This window comes from Nannobrachium achirus, assembly GCF_963921795.1.
Source record: "Nannobrachium achirus genome assembly, chromosome: 8".
Classification (NCBI taxonomy): Eukaryota; Metazoa; Chordata; class Actinopteri; order Myctophiformes; family Myctophidae; genus Nannobrachium; species Nannobrachium achirus.
The window spans coordinates 12,707,785-12,724,923 of NC_137817.1; the positions used below are offsets into that span (position 1 = coordinate 12,707,785).

Here is a 17,139-nt window from a genome sequence, read left to right on the forward strand (position 1 = left end):
GCACCAGAGAGAGCACTTAAATACTAATCAATGTCAAGGACAGACAAAGTTTGTACTGTGATGTATTCTTCTTTCGCAAGTGTTGGTCCAATAAGTACGTGAATTATTAATTATTAGGGTGGATTGATCCTGTTACTATTTTTATTACGGATTAAAGGACAACTTTGTTTGTTTTTTACAACAAGGGTTCATATTTTAGATTGTAATTAGAGAAAAGAAAAGATCAGTGTTGAAATGTTTTCATTTACTGCTTTCTATCGTTTTAGCGATTTTAATGATTTTTATTTCAGTGGGTGGGGGCATGCGTATAAGTGGCTAAAGATGTCTGTTTGTACACAGTTGGAAATAAACTAATTAAGGCTCTGTTCCAATCTGGTCAAACTATTGTGTGCATGTTGGCCCAATTTCAATTTCTTTCCAATACAGCTTTAGAAAAACATCATTTGGGGGCGAAGTATTCCTTTAAGGCCCCTGAGACAAATATCTTTCAGGGCACCCACCCAGAACAGGCGGCACACTAACACACTACTCCAGCTGTAAGGCATGTGTGGTTCAAGAAAACAAACACCCCTAGACATTTTATCGTACAGCATTTACAGTTTATTACTAACAATATTTGCATATTTATCTGTAAAAGAAAGTGTGTTTTGAAGAAATGTGCAGTGTCTACCGTGGCCTCCTGGCAGGGTGCATGAACAATTGAGTTATGAACCTCAATGAGAGCCATTTAGATGTTTTACTGGATAAAGACTGAAGCCATGCATGCCATTTGTCACTGACAATATGTCTTGGATCCAGGCTGACCATAGTTGGGTCTGTGGTGCACTCAGTCTATTGAGTTTATGAATTAAGTATTTATATGCATGTTAGAGTTCTCAAATTCTGCCCGAGCCCGACCCGGCCCGAGCCCGACCCGGCCCGAGCCTAAAATAAATGCTAATTGGTCGGACCGGGCCGAGCCTCGGGCTCTGTCGTTCAGGCAACAGAGAACAGGCGCATATCCCTGTCTGTGTCTGATCTGGATATGTGTATGGTCTCTGTCAAGTGGGAACCTCATATATCCAAAACTGTTACTTTTCAGAATTAAAATTCAAAAGTAGCAAAAGTAATAGCAGATCTGCAAGCTCAAAACTTGTCGTTTCGTGACACTTTTGGTAAATTATAACTTGTGTTTAATGATGTATCTCTAATTTAATGTGTGTGTGTGTGTGTGTGTGTGTGTGTGTGTGTGTGTGTGTGTGTGTGTGTGTGTGTGTGTGCGTGGGTGCGTGCGTGCGTGTGTGCGTGCGTGTGCGTGTGTGCGTGTGTGTTTTACAGGGTGTTGGGCGCAATGGCCAATGCCTCTCCAGACCTGGACAACGCGGAAGCCCAGCGCCAGTTAAACAACAACAACCGACCAATCAGTTCAGGGCTCTGGGAGACAGAGTGCACGAGCGCCAAGCTGTTTGAGTGCTCCCGTATCAAGGCCCTTGCAGGTCAGACACATGCACGCACACACGCACGTACACACACACTTACACATGATTGCCCAACTGGGAGCAATTAGCAATAAGTGTCTTGCTCAGGGACACATTGCCAGAGCCGGGAATCAACCCTGGGACCTACTGCGTCCCAGGCTCTTTTTTTTTTTATATAATTTTTATCCCACGATTTTGTAACCTGTTTTTTCACCCAGTGCCAATTGCCTATGTAATCCTGGGCTTTGCTCTCCCTCTGCCAAGCCTGGGGAGACAACGGACTGACCTCATGCTTCCTTCTATGCATGTCCAAGTTGATTCCTTTCACCTGACTGGGGGGATTTCCCCGGTTTGGACGTAGCGCGTGGAAGGAACACGTTATTCCCCTCCATCAGGCGCTCCGGCTGGCCAGGGGGAGGCATTATAGAGACCAGGATTACTGCATATTTTTGGGGGGTACCTACCCTAGTAGGCACGGGGAGAACATGCAAACTACACACAGAAAGGCTCTTTTGCCAACCCCAACTAGGATGTGGGCCCTGATGATGTGGTGGAGGGAACACGCCCCCAGTGCCCACAGCGTCCCCCGGCAGGAATCAAACCCAGGACTTCCTAGCTGTGAGGCGACAGCACTACCAACTGTGCCACCGTGCCCTCCATAACCAATGTTTTGACCACTTGGGAGGATTCATCACAGCATTACTGTATATTGTCATTATATTGTTTGTTTTGACGTCTCTTCCAGAGGAGAGAGATGCTGTGCAGAAGAAAACCTTCACCAAGTGGGTCAACTCCCACCTGGCCAGAGTGTCCTGTCGCATCGCTGACCTCTACAACGACCTGAAAGATGGATACATGCTCACCAGACTGCTGGAGGTCCTGAGTGGAGAACTACTGGTGGGTGTTGGGCCTGTCGCAATTACTACACGATCGTCTAATCTAAAAATTATTTTAGATAATCGCAATTATTTTGCATAATCCTCATAATCGTTTCCATGTTGACATTTTTTTTAAAATAGCAGAAATAGCTGATCTATTTCTGCTATTTTCAAGAAATGTTTTTAAAGTATACAATTATTAAATGTGTCATTAATCTGCCCTGTGCAGTTTGTGATTATGAAGCTTAAATGGCAAACAGAAATTAAGTTTGCATTCATATGTTCCAGTCTTCAATAGGTTCAGTGTGTTTTTCCCCACACAACGGTCTAACAATGAGCTGCAGACCGCTGGATAGTTAGACACACACACACACACACACACACACACACACACACACACACACACACACACACACACACACACACACACACACACACACACACACATTAATTGTTAGTGGCCTGTTGCTGTTTTCCTCTTTTGCCTTTTCCCCTATAGTGAAAGTTTTTAGTGGGTTCACACTTTTTTTTGTGTGTATTATTTATTTATTATTCGTATTTCTTCTCTTGCTGTTAGTTAGTCATGGCTGCCAGTCCCCACCTGATGTCATGTGTTAGTTCTGACTGCTCCAGGTTGTACTGAATAACCGCTAGCTTGCACAACATCTTGAGACTAGGACTCAAGTCTAAGATGTACAGTTCATCAGGTGTGTTTTCTCCTCCGAAGAGGATGATACGATCTTTCACCATGCAACAGCACATCCAAGCCATCCCTGAACATGGGCCTGTTCCCTTGGGATCAACCTTCTTCCAGCTGAAGGTCTCCGGATTGTATTTCCACAGATCATTGAAGCCCCGGTCAGAGTACTTGCCACCACATATGTAAAGCTCTCCATTGTAGGCAAAGGCTGAATGAATCATGCGTCGTTCTGGAAGAAGCTGTGCAGAAGGTGTGCTCAGCCAGCAGTTGGTCTCTGTGTCAAACACTCTGGTGTTATTGTAGTACTGGTCCCCTCGGCCCCCAAATACAAACATCTTTGTCCCGATGATGGTGGCAGAATGATTTGATGAAACAGGAGGTGGAGTGCCTCTGGTTGTAACTAAAGACCAGAGCATTGTGATGGTGTCCAACTTGTAGATGTCATCCTGTTTATGCTCTTTGATGTTGGATCCTCCGTGGATATACATGACCTTCCCCAAGACACAGGCTGAGTGGTAGCACCTTTCCTCTGGAACTGCAGAAGAGGAAACCCTGGGATGGAACCATGTGTGGGTGTCGATATCAAATGCATAAAGCACGTTGCAGCACCCCCATGTGGGAGAACACCCTCCCCAGATGTAGCTGATATCCTCTATCAACACAGCTGTGTGGCCAGAGCGCATGGAGGGAACCTCAAGGTGACACTGTCCTCTTCCCGTTGTCACTGGAGCCAACGTCATCCAGCGTAATGACACTGTGTTGAAGATGTACACATCCATCTGACCGCCATCATTCATGTTGCCGTACCCCCCAAAGGAGTACAGCTTGTTGTCAACGGCAACAGCAGCACGACGATAGGATGCATTTGGTGTTCCGCTGAGATGAACGGTCCAGTGAAACATTTCCTGCAGAAAAGTGGATTAAAGTGGATTAAATCAATGTTGTTCTGAAAAGGAATGACATTCTTTTGATTGTGCAATCACTTATATGGGTAGAGCGACACAAACCTCATAGAAGGTTAGCCAATCAGTGAAGCCGATGCCTATTGTTCTCCCAGATATGGTAATTGCTATCCCATATATATACCAGGGGTCGGCAACCCAAAATGTTGAAAGAGCCATATTGGACCAAAAAAACAAAAACCAAATCTGTCTGGAGCCGCAAAAAATTAAAAGCCTTATATAAGCCTTATAATGAAGGCAACACATGCTGTAAGTGTCTATATTAGCTATATTAGCCTACTATCAAAATTACTAATTAGGCTACAAATACATAATGAGCATTCATGATTAAATGTTTATTTTCCCTGCCGGAGAGAATGACGCACCATGTGACTACTCTGCTATACGATGCTGCTTTAAGTTTAACTTCCATTACAATTTTAATGTATTAAGTTTCGTTGCATTGATGAAATTATAGAAATACAATAAAGAAATCAGATTTGGGATCCATGGCCCATCACACACCCGCAGGTTTGTTTGCAACAGCCACCTGCCTGGCACCACGCCGAGCTGAAAGAAACGTGTGTCACAGGCTATGACGAAAATCTTCGTCGACAGAAATGTTGACATTTAATATTTATTCTACACATTTTTACAGCATTGGAAAGCGTTAAGAATGTTTGTGTCATGTTTGTCCTCCTAAAGAAACCATATTAACTCATTCGTAGTTTACGCCCGTAAAGCCCGTAAATTTCTCTATGTCTTTCACTGCCCGGCTTCTCCTACCTGTTAACGTGGGCGCTCGTCCAGTTTCCCATCCAGCTGAAGGTCTCCGGATTGTATTTCCACAGATCATTGAAGCCCCGGTCAGAGTACTTGCCACCACATATGTAAAACTCTCCATTGTAGGCAAAGGCTGAATGAGTCATGCGTCGTTCTGGAAGAAGCTGTGCAGAAGGTGTGCTCAGCCAGCAGTTGGTCTCTGTGTCAAACACTCTGGTGTTATTGTAGTACTGGTCCCCTCGGCCCCCAAATACAAACATCTTTGTCCCGATGATGGTGGCAGAATGATTTGATGAAACAGGAGGTGGAGTGCCTCTGGTTGTAACTAAAGACCAGAGCATTGTGATGGTGTCCAACTTGTAGATGTCATCCTGTTTATGCTCTTTGATGTTGGATCCTCCGTGGATATACATGACCTTCCCCAAGACACAGGCTGAGTGGTAGCACCTTTCCTCTGGAACTGCAGAAGAGGAAACCCTGGGATGGAACCATGTGTGGGTGTCGATATCAAATGCATAAAGCACGTTGCAGCACCCCCATGTGGGAGAACACCCTCCCCAGATGTAGCTGATATCCTCTATCAACACAGCTGTGTGGCCAGAGCGCATGGAGGGAACCTCAAGGTGACACTGTCCTCTTCCCGTTGTCACTGGAGCCAACGTCATCCAGCGTAATGACACTGTGTTGAAGATGTACACATCCATCTGACCGCCATCATTCATGTTGCCGTACCCCCCAAAGGAGTACAGCTTGTTGTCAACGGCAACAGCAGCACGACGATAGGATGCATTTGGTGTTCCGTTGAGATGAACGGTCCAGTGAAACATTTCCTGCAGAAAAGTGGATTAAAGTGGATTGAATCAATGTTGTTCTGAAAAGGAATGACATTCTTTTGATTGTGCAATCACTTATATGGGTAGAGCGACACAAACCTCATAGAAGGTTAGCCAATCAGTGAAGCCGATGCCTATTGTTCTCCCAGATATGGTAATTGCTATCCCATATATATACCAGGGGTCGGCAACCCAAAATGTTGAAAGAGCCATATTGGACCAAAAAAACAAAAACCAAATCTGTCTGGAGCCGCAAAAAATTAAAAGCCTTATATAAGCCTTATAATGAAGGCAACACATGCTGTAAGTGTCTATATTAGCTATATTAGCCTACTATCAAAATTACTAATTAGGCTACAAATACATAATGAGCATTCATGATTAAATGTTTATTTTCCCTGCCGGAGAGAATGACGCACCATGTGACTACTCTGCTATACGATGCTGCTTTAAGTTTAACTTCCATTACAATTTTAATGTATTAAGTTTCGTTGCATTGATGAAATTATAGAAATACAATAAAGAAATCAGATTTGGGATCCATGGCCCATCACACACCCGCAGGTTTGTTTGCAACAGCCACCTGCCTGGCACCACGCCGAGCTGAAAGAAACGTGTGTCACAGGCTATGACGAAAATCTTCGTCGACAGAAATGTTGACATTTAATATTTATTCTACACATTTTTACAGCATTGGAAAGCGTTAAGAATGTTTGTGTCATGTTTGTCCTCCTAAAGAAACCATATTAACTCATTCGTAGTTTACGCCCGTAAAGCCCGTAAATTTCTCTATGTCTTTCACTGCCTGGCTTCTCCTACCTGTTAACGTGGGCGCTCGTCCAGTTCCCATCGTGCGTGGATCGGACTGCTATGCATCGTGTGGTCGCGTATTCCATCAGCTTCTCAAATCCGTTGAAAGTTTTTCAATTGATCAATAAGTTCTCCATCTGTAAGCCACGGAGTTCAGACAGAAAGCTAACGGGCCAAAATAGAGGACGGACATCCGCTTCCGGTTCAGGGACTCAACGTTAGTTTGTCCGCTCAATAATGTGTCCGTGTAGAAACCGATCACGGAGCATTAGTTCCGGCCTATTTTAGTTCCGCTTCGATAAAAAAACATTTTTTTATTAATTTTTATTACATTTACGGGTTCTACGGGCATGGCAGAGAAGGGGTACAAAGGGGTATTTTGAGGGCAGAGTTTGAGGCCCTGTCTATACCTAAAAAATTCCCGGGCGTTTCTGACTTCGTTTTGAAACCTCTACGCCTCCACACGGGCCCGTGTAGAAAAATATGTGCGTCCACACAGTATTATCAAAACGCTATAAATCCCTGTCCGCGTACCCCTGCTCTCATGCAATCATTGCAGCAGCTATCTATCTATACTATAGGCTATGCATCGTCCAAGTTTCACTATCTTCACACTTTAACATGCACAATTGCTATTTAAACATTAATTTAATATAAATTCGCGAACTATTTCTAGAGCAGGAGAGGGGAGAGGAATCGTCGAGAGTGTGGTGCGCGCCGCTCTCTCTCTCTCAGCATTAAACGAATGTAACTCTATCAATCAGAACATCGTGGTCAAGCTAGCATCACTTTGTATTGAGAGAGAGAGTGTGGTGCGCTAACTCTATCAATCAGAGAGAGAGAGAGAGAGAGAGAGAGAGAGAGAGAGAGAGAGAGAGAGAGAGAGAGAGAGAGAGAGCATAGAGAGAGAGAGAGAGAGAAGAGGCAGGCGCGTCGTGTCAGATATGCTCCGTTAACAAGACTAGGGCTGTATCTCGTTATTGATAATGAGCACCTTATCGATCCGGCTTATTGAGCCGGTGGAAAGCATAACTGGTATCTTTTGCAACTGTGAGTTCGTGGCTGACCAGTGACCACCATCTATGAAGATGACATTTGACAAGAGTAACAAATATCATTAAAACAATCATTCATTAGGGCTCCATCCCTAAATAAGACAGCTGAGCTCTCTAATGTTAACATGTCGTGAATGCGCTCATAAATATGGATATTAGGGCGGAGCCAAAGAGCCTCTAGAGCTGCGGGTTGCTGACCCCCGCCATATACAGTATAGTAACTTGAGAGTTACCTGATCCCCAAACAAGATTTGAGATCTTTCAAAAATATTCCAAATGATCCCTGTTTTTCTTCTATGAGCTCAAAACATGGCACATTGTGATGTGTTTAGAGCTTGTAGATCGGATAGGCTTTTAGCCAATCACTGAAGCCGAAGCCTTTTGTTCTCCCAGATATGGTAATTGCTAGGGGTGTAACGATATAGTAATTGAACCGAAAAATCGATTTTAATTTGCAATGATCTACTTTATCGATAAGAACCACCTCATGTATTACTATTTCCATCAAATGAAATTAGTCATTTGCATGGTAGTCACAATTAAATCGTAATCGCAATTAATTGTGTGACAATTAATTGTCATTTTAAATATGTATTTGTGACAGCTCTAGTGGGTATGCACGCACGCACGCACTCACACACACACACCTTTTTTGCCTAAAATGACATGCCCAAAAAATAGGGATTGATTATTATACGATTACTTTAATTAATGAGCAATTATCGATTATTTAAATATTTAAACCGGGAAAGTATCTGTGTTTTGAGCTTGTACATCTGTTATTTTGGAACATTTTTGAAAAAATCTTGAGAATGTGAGAAGTACTGATTTAGAAGGCATTTTGTAGAATCGGCCTCAAGGTCTCAATGGGCTAATAATGAACTGTTTGATTGGTCTGATTAACTGTTGCGTGGTGTGACTCTCCCTCGTAGCCGAGGCCTACGCGGGGCCGCATGCGGATCCACTGTCTGGAGAATGTAGACAAGGCCCTCCAGTTCCTCAAAGAGCAGAGAGTCCACCTGGAGAATGTAGGTTCTCATGACATCGTTGATGGGAACCACCGCCTCACCCTCGGTCTCATCTGGACCATCATCCTACGCTTCCAGGTACTGTAAATTGCACTCACGCACTTACACGTGCAAGCACAGAGACACATGCGCGCACGCACGTATGCACACAAGAACATAGACTAGACCAGTGGTTTTCAAAGTGGGTGACGGGGCACCCTGGGGTGCCGTGACGGCAGTCCAGGGGTGCCCGCGAGATCATTTGATAATATATTTGGAATTTATTTGGACACTTGAAAAAATACTTAGTATCATTTTAAACTTGAAGTACAAAGTTATTTTCAGTCAGTTCTAACCAAAATGGCTGTTATCTCAACGTTGTCCTCAACGTAATCACTAAAATATCGTCACTGTCGGGCAGAAACCTTGTATCTCCAAGTTTCAAATGTGTACGTCTTTTGGTAAAGCAAAGCCCTGCTTCATCATACAAGACCATCACACTGTGTGCTTGTAGATCTGCTGTTTTCACTAGTTTAGTACATTTTTTAGGTGATAAATACAAAACGAACGGTTTTGGACATACAAGGTTTCCACCCGACAACGACGATATGCTATAAATATAAGGTGCTGGGAGTGAAAATTATAATGTAGGGGTGCCTCGGATTAAAACAAATATTTATGGGGTGCCCTGAGACAAAAAAGTGTGGGAACCCCTGGACTAGACACACACCCAATACATTTCAGAACGTGGTCAAATCACTTGACTCACAGGGTCAGACCTAGTGTGCATCAATTCCAGCCTCAGAGAGTCTGAATCATAAGTCAGCATGTCTGGGTTTTGCCAGAGAAAAAGTCAGGTAAGCCTCTGGCTGGGGCTGTAATGGAAATCTGTGGTTGGTTTCAGGAGGTCCATGGAGGTCCAAGCATGTTTCTTTTAGTCTTAGAAGCATTTTTTAAAGACTGTATGACATAGAAATCTGTGTTTTTTTGTAATTATTATTTGTTGTGCTTCAATTGAGATACAGTAGCAGTATTTTTCCCCATTATCTGTCACGGAATGGTGGTATTTCACTTTTCTTTCTCCCTTATCAGCTAGAATGAATAGGTTGATTAATAAATCAGAGATGCATCATAAAATGTATGATGCATCTCGCACTTGGGGCGTACGTTTAATTTAGAAATAATTCTAAATTAAACGTATGCAGTTGTACAACACGTAGTCTGTGTGTATCTGTGTGCACAAATATTGTCTCAGTGAGGGGGAAAACCCCTGCATGTTTCGCTTCTCGCCCTTAGGGCGTCTTTCTTGTACTCTTTTGTCTTTTAGTTGTTAATCTGTATAAAACTGACTATCTTAGTTAAGCCATTATTGTTCATGTGAAGCTGTTTGTTCATGCTTATTTATTAAGATTATAAAGATTGCTAGTGCCATTTTGTAGCTGAGGGGCTGTGAGTGAGACAGAGCCAGCTGGTCTGCCCAGATTCAGTTCATGGTAGGTGGTCAAATATGTAGAACTAGCAGTTGTAGATAGATGTAGCATACAATTATAATCTGTCCCCAGTATTGACTGAGCAGGGACCAGTGCGGGTCTCTCACAGCTTATCTGTAAACAGCCTATTAATTCTAGCTGATAAATAGGCCATGCAGTTACTGTAATATCTATTATTATTATCACATCTGCTAGTTTAAATCTATGTTTATAAAAATGCACTTCATACAGTTTATTTTCCTCGATGGCAGACACAAATGTTGACACCTGTTGACAGGCTGTCATACACCAGGGAGGTGATATAACAAAAATGTACGTCATTTCTAACTTTTGATGGCCACTGCCGGTATTACAGAACCCAGATGTTGTGACTGTTTAGTTCAGAAAGTCTGTCCCAAGTTTTTTCCAACTTTGGAAGGAGCATGTATTGGTCTTAACTCCTCTTCAGTTCTGACATCGAATATGTATTTTCCTTCTTTCCTCCTTGTTGGTTTCACCTACTGTACTAACAGCAGCTAACTGTACTACAGTTGAACCTGCCACCACCGTAAAGAATACCTCCTTGGCTGGTTATTATTGAAATATTAAGGACCAATTTTTCACCAGTGACTCCTCCATTCGAAATTAACTGCCAGGGGATTTACTTGAGCGTATATGCTGTCAATGCTACAATTACGTTGACACTTGCTTTGTTATTGGCTATTTAGTCATGGCTTGTTCTCGTTTGTAATTTGAGAAGTGAACTGGGTGCAGGCACAATCATTGCGACTGTGTGTGCAACTGCTCCAGTGGTTACTGGGAAGCTCCCAGGTAGGGCTGTCACGATATGACATTTTACATGACGATTAATTGTCACTCAAATAATTGGCGATTAACGATTTAATTGTGTTTTTGTCGTTGATAATTACATTTCTGTTTGGCTTTTAGGCTTTGAAGTTGTACATGGTAGATATGACACATAACCTAAATATACAAATACATTACTGACATATTTGACAACTTACTACTTAAAAAAAACTTTGATAGTGGAAATAGCCGATCTACAAGCTTGTAGATCTGCTATTTCCACTATTTCGGACATTTTTCAACATTCACGATTATGACGATTATGACAAAATAATTGCGATAATGTCAAATAATCACGGTTAGACGATTATGTAATAATTGTGACAGCCCTACTCCCAGGTATGAACGTCTGTGTGTGCAACGCAAGTCTTTCCCCGCCACAACCTCTACCCACAACCTGTTATGAATATCAGCATGCTATCTCAGCCACCTCAAGTACCTCAGTGTTCATTTATCCATTTGCAACAAATATAACAAAAATCCTTTACGTATTTGTCCATTTGTACACTCTCCGAGTTAAATTAGCACTTGAGATATTGCAATGTAGTGAGGAGAATTTCTATACTGTTGAAGGGCTCTGTGGTTTGCATTAGTGTATGATACTTAACATTTATCCATAACAGCTTCACTGTGCCTTCTACAGGTTATAATAAATACTTAAACTTAAACAAAACAATTCTTCTCCAACAGGATATGAAACATTGAAGCAAAAATAATAAACTCCAAAAAGGGAGACGGAACAGTGCAATCAACATAAGAAGATGACAAAATAACAGTGTAGTCCATGAAAGTGGATTCGCTGATGCACCAAGGTTGTAGCACCAAGATCACATTACAGCACTGATTCTTTGTTTCCTGTTCGCGACCAAACCAGGTAAAAAAAAATCCCAATCAGGTCAAAATGCCTCAATGATGAAATATGAAAGTAGTGCTAAAACCCATGCAAGCAACTCTCCATCCCCGTGCTACTAACTATTATGAGGACTCTGTGTGTGTATGTGTGCGTGTACAGCCAAATCATAATCATCATTAATTTGGGGAGTTACCGCGTCATCACTGTACGACAGTGGCAGTTGGCAGATAAAGCGTGAATGTCACTTGCTTGCAGACTAGTCTTCAACAAGGACACTCACTCTCACGCACACATGCACGCACGCACACACACACACACACACACACACACACACACACACACACACACACACACACACACACACACACACACACACACACACACACACACACACACACTCATTGTAAACCTCACACCTCTGGCAATCTCTACTTACTTTTGATTGATTGATTGATTGAAGACTTTATTAGAAGTTTGCATAGGAAAAGGTACAGTTTCATGACGGTACAGTTCACTGGTACAAGGTCTACTAAAAGGAGATCCATGAAAAGACTAAGCTTATTTCCACTGGAAACCATTGAAGTATCTCATATAACATTGAATGACAGACAAATAGAACACAGTACTATGCAGTAGATATGTAAAGAAAAACAAAATAGAAGACAGTAAGTCAAAACAAACAGTATATACAAAGAAGGGGCAGGGGAGGGTAGGGTTGGGCTAGATTCTTTTTACTAATCTCCATGCAATGCCTTCTCAAACATACACTAGTACTATATTATTAAAAAAAAATCATTCATCTCTACACATGACATACACACGCACACACACATAAGATAAGATAAGAAAACTTTATTGTCCATCAAATTTAGCATAAAATGGAAAATTGTCTTTGGCACATACTGTAGGCAGTCAGTCAGTATACAACAATAAAACATACATAAAATACACAATGCATTAAAACTATATAAAATGCATAACATGACATAGCAACATAGCAACAGTGCACGAACGAAAGCGCACATGCGCTCGATCAAGGCCTCAGCCGAGTTCATACTAGGACTGCTATGTAAGTACATCAGCCAGCCTAATGTACCTCTTTACCACACTCCAATGGCACAGCGGTCTATGTCACGAAATACTTGTTTAGCATGATTTCAGCTGCTTCTGTAGCATTCATGGTGGGTAGTCGCTTAATAGTTGTTGTCCCTTGGGAGTCAGTATCGTCATGCTAAGGCGTAGGTGCCTTCGACCAAGCACATTTGCCGTTAGAAATTACTGTATTAGTTCAAGCTTTGTTGGAGCTGTGAGTGCACTACGTTAAACCTCTGGTCTACTCTGAAGTCAACTATCAGGCTAATCAAACATATAATTTTCTAAATGTCTGTCTGTCTGAGTGAGTGAGTGTCTGTCTGTCTGAGTGAGTGTCTGTCACAGCGTTTCTCCTCAGTGGCTGGAGCAATTGATATGAAATCGCATCACCATTAGCATATGAACACACCTGACATAACTGTGAAGCCCGTTTGTCACTTTCACAAATCATATGCTGTATATTAGCATTTTTATGGTGTATCTATATCTATTCTGCATCTAGCTTGAGGCATATCTATTCTGCATCTAGCATGAGGCAACATGTTTAACCTGTGTGTGTGTGTGTGTGTGTGTGTGTGTGTGTGTGTGTGTGTGTGTGTGTGTGGGGGGGGGGGGGGCTGGGGTCGGGTGTCTGGCCCTGTTACAGATTTTGTCCAAAAATCATGCAGATCGGTACACAGTATCTCTGTAGCCATTAAACGAAACGGGTATTTCTTACATTGATGCTCCTACATATTATCATGCAAGCACCAGTTAAAGTTACTTTCCGTTCCTCATATACTGTGTGCACAGTGCACATCCCATAACCCACACACTGCATTTCATCATTTCGGAGCTCATATCTTTGAACGGGTAAGGGCTAGTTGTGACAATTGAGCAGTAATGTGGTAATGTGTGATGAGTGCTAGCTTTAGTCTTGGCTAGGGATTGTGACAAAAGAAATTGTGATTTACGATATTATCGCGATAATCAAAATCCATTATCCTGGGGTCGGAACATTTGCCAAAAAATAGCAGATCTACAAGCTCACAACGTGTCGCAATGCGACGCGTTGTGAGCTTGTAGATCGGCTATTTTTTGGTGAAGACAGAGAGTGAAAAAAAGACTAGTATATTATAAGTACCTTTTACCAATTATAGAAGGTTTAAAATGGTATGTATGTAAATGGTAAAAGGTAAATATGCAGCTCGGCAAATAAAAGGTGAATTGATCCCAGTGCATGACGGAGGATGATATCACCATAAATTAAATCTCCACGATACGATTATCGCAAGTTTATCACGATAATATCGCTTATCGTCCCATCCCTAGTCTTGGCCAGAGTCCTGCTCAGCTGCTCCCAAGTGCCACCAGTCCATGGCCTCGTCAAATTTTCATGGGCTCAAAAGCAGTAGGCTACAGAAGACTGCTCTGTGTGTACTGTGTACGTGTGTATGTTTGTGTGTGTGTGTGTGTGTGTGTGTGTGTGTGTGTGTGGGGGGGGGGGGGGGGGGGGGGTAGTAGATGGATACGGTAGTAATGGAACAGGAGAACGTATATAGAGACTTGGAGACGAGTATTGCGTGTGATGGTGATTGAGGCAGAGAGGCAGAGAGAGAGAGAGGGGCAGGCAGGGCCTGAACATGGTACCTGAACATGGTAGATTTTTGTTCATGCCTTCCGAAGCCCAAAAGAATTCAACAGAAGACAAAGTGGATGGTGTATAATAATTAGAGTGTGCTAGAGTTTAGCACACAATAAGTTGTTTGCTGTACAGGAAGTATTTTTTAGTATAAGCATAATATAACAGTATAGCGGACAAATAGACAACTCATAGTAAAACAGGACATGCCGGTCTGCCACATGTTTCTCAAATGCTGCTATCATCAGAATAGCAGCATTGTTAATAAGAATTCGTCTTATCACTTATGGTGCTTGAAGATGCTGTGTGCAAGGCTCTTACTCCAAGGTTATAAACGTATATTAGCCCAGTTTCCCAGTTTTTTCTTTATTTTTTTCCTGGCTTGTTCGCTCATATATCTGATTGTCCGGGGGAAGTATCTGTTTATCCTTATCCTTTCCTTCGTGCCACATCCCATCTCTTCCACCTTGTTTCCCTCTCTCCCTTGTTCTCTCTTGTTTTCTCCCTCCCTCTCTCGTTCTCTCTTGTTTTCTCCCTCTCGTTCTCGCTCTACCTCCCTCTCTTGTTCTCTCTCTCGTTCTTTCTCTCCCTCCCTCTCTCGTTCTCTCCCTCCCCTCTCTCGTGCTCTCTCTTCCTCCCTCGTTTCCTCCCTTCCTCTCTTGTTCTCTCCCTCCCTTTGTTATGAAAGTGAGTTTTCTTTGCCCAGTCAGCAGCTCCAGTAGGGCCTAGCCACTGCAGTAGCACCACAACAAGGGAAAGAGGGAAAGAGGGAAAGAGTAGAAGGAAAGGGGGAAACACAACACAAAGGAAGAGGTAACAACACTGCTATATTAGTAGAGCGCACAAATAATAACCACAACTGTTATTATTTGCCATGAGACCTCACCTCATTGTGTGGTAGTGGCTGAGTGCCATTTGTTTGTGCTGCTGAGAGAGAGAGAGAGAGAGAGAGAGAGAGAGAGAGAGAGAGAGAGAGTCTATATGGTGGCTTATGTTTACATTGATACAATATGGTGGACTGCCCATAAGTCCGAAGGTTCATTAGTCCGAATTTAGTTAGGGTTACTGAGGTTAAGGTTAGGGTTAGGGTTAGAGTTAGGCATAGTATTCTTAACAGATTCGGACTAATGAACCTTCGGCTAATGAACCTTCGGACCAATGCCATGGCACCACAATATGAATAGTTTGACTCTAGAATCATAGATCAATATGCTGATGTAATTAATCTGCAAGATGCAATATTTTAGTCACAGCATAGAGGCTAAATTACAATTCAGTGATCGTTCATTTCATAGTTTTCAGATGTTGTCAGAGAAGTTGCCACCTTCTTCACATTGTGGAATGTCTCATTTTGATATTCTCACATCAACCTGACCCTTATCTTAAGTAAAGTTAAAGTGCCTTGGTACCTTTATTTTATTTGGGGGGGGGGTGGTAGGGGGTACTCCTTTACCATTAACGCCCTATTTCATACTTTTTCATAGATTGGTAGCCAATCTACAAGATCACAACGTGTCACATCACGGCACGTTGGGAGCTTGTAGATCTACCATTTTAGCAATTAAGGAGTGCCACAGGATGAAAGTGGTTAACAACACCTGTACATCCATCCATACATTAGATTCATGCACATCAACAACACTACATAAAGCTTCAGCCAAAAGTGCAGTTTTAGTTTTTAGAGTTTTTTTTTACAGTACAGTTTCAGGGTTTTTTAGACAGTACAGGTCTGACAAGTGTACCAATTGAGGACAGAATTGACTGTACACGGGAAGTGTTATTGACCTAATGTATTGAACTGAATGAGAAATGGCCACTTGATAACACCATCCAATCTCTCTTCTTTTAACATCCAAGCCAGCTTCCTACAGTACAGTACACAGACTCTCACCCCAAATAGCTGGAGGAAAGGTTACATCTGATCCTTTGTATCGACCAAGAAGCTCTTCTTATCTTTCTCACTCAATGTAAGCAAAGTCTAAAGATCAGTGTAGGAAAGTGTTATTATTTCACAAACTTTTAAGTAATGAAGCGATTGTGCACTGGAAACATGACTCCCAGGACCAAAAGTACAAAATGTAACTCATTAATGTAACTGTTTATGTGCATGCATGAGTGCCTGAGTGAGTGATGTGGGTGCAGGGGGGGGTGAGGGCCATGTCCCCACATACCTTGGATCATGTCACTGTAACGTGATTGGTGGAATTGCTGCCGCCATCACCAGGCAGCTCACTGATGGTGTCATGAACTCCACCAAGCACACTCGTGGGATGTTATTTTTCTGAAGGACACAAACAGGCAAGACTCTGCCAGGGCTACACATTTAAACTGTCCACTGCAAATGGAATGTGTTTTAGATGTGCTACATATAGATATCCAGGCCTGGAGGTTCGTCATTTTAGGCAGTAAGAGCGAGATAATTTAGCGACCTACAACCCGGTTGTAGGTCGCTAAATGATCTCGCCCTCTCTCATTTTAGGGGCAAGGCCACTTGGCCTTTGGTGTTTTTTGAGGGCACAAGGCCAAATGCCAGGGCAGGAAGGCCATCAAATAAAACACGATTTTAGTCCATTGAAAGAATGTGTTGAATTTACAGTGCAATAGATTAATGATGGCATTTACAATCTGATCCATGCTTATAGCCAGCCCTGCACCAATCAAAGATACTGGATTAGTTTAAAGATGGGGAGTTAGGATTTCAGAATCTCAACAAAGGACAATGGTGTCTACGTGACAAGAAAGAGACACTGGTGTCTACTGTCTACATATTGAC

General features: G+C 42.5%; 1 protein-coding gene across 1 annotated transcript in view; it reads left to right on the forward strand.

Moving 5' to 3' along the window:
• Positions 1-1,330: 1,330 nt before the first annotated feature.
• The window catches only part of sptbn4b (spectrin, beta, non-erythrocytic 4b), a gene marked incomplete at its 5' end in the record, with an annotated part of 145,752 nt that continues 129,943 nt past the window's right edge, over positions 1,331-17,139 (forward strand). The window contains 3 exons of the mRNA XM_080731518.1: positions 1,331-1,475; positions 2,203-2,354; positions 8,390-8,563. Coding sequence (XP_080587644.1) covers positions 1,331-1,475; positions 2,203-2,354; positions 8,390-8,563 — 471 coding nt within the window. The remainder of the gene's footprint in view (positions 1,476-2,202; positions 2,355-8,389; positions 8,564-17,139) is intronic.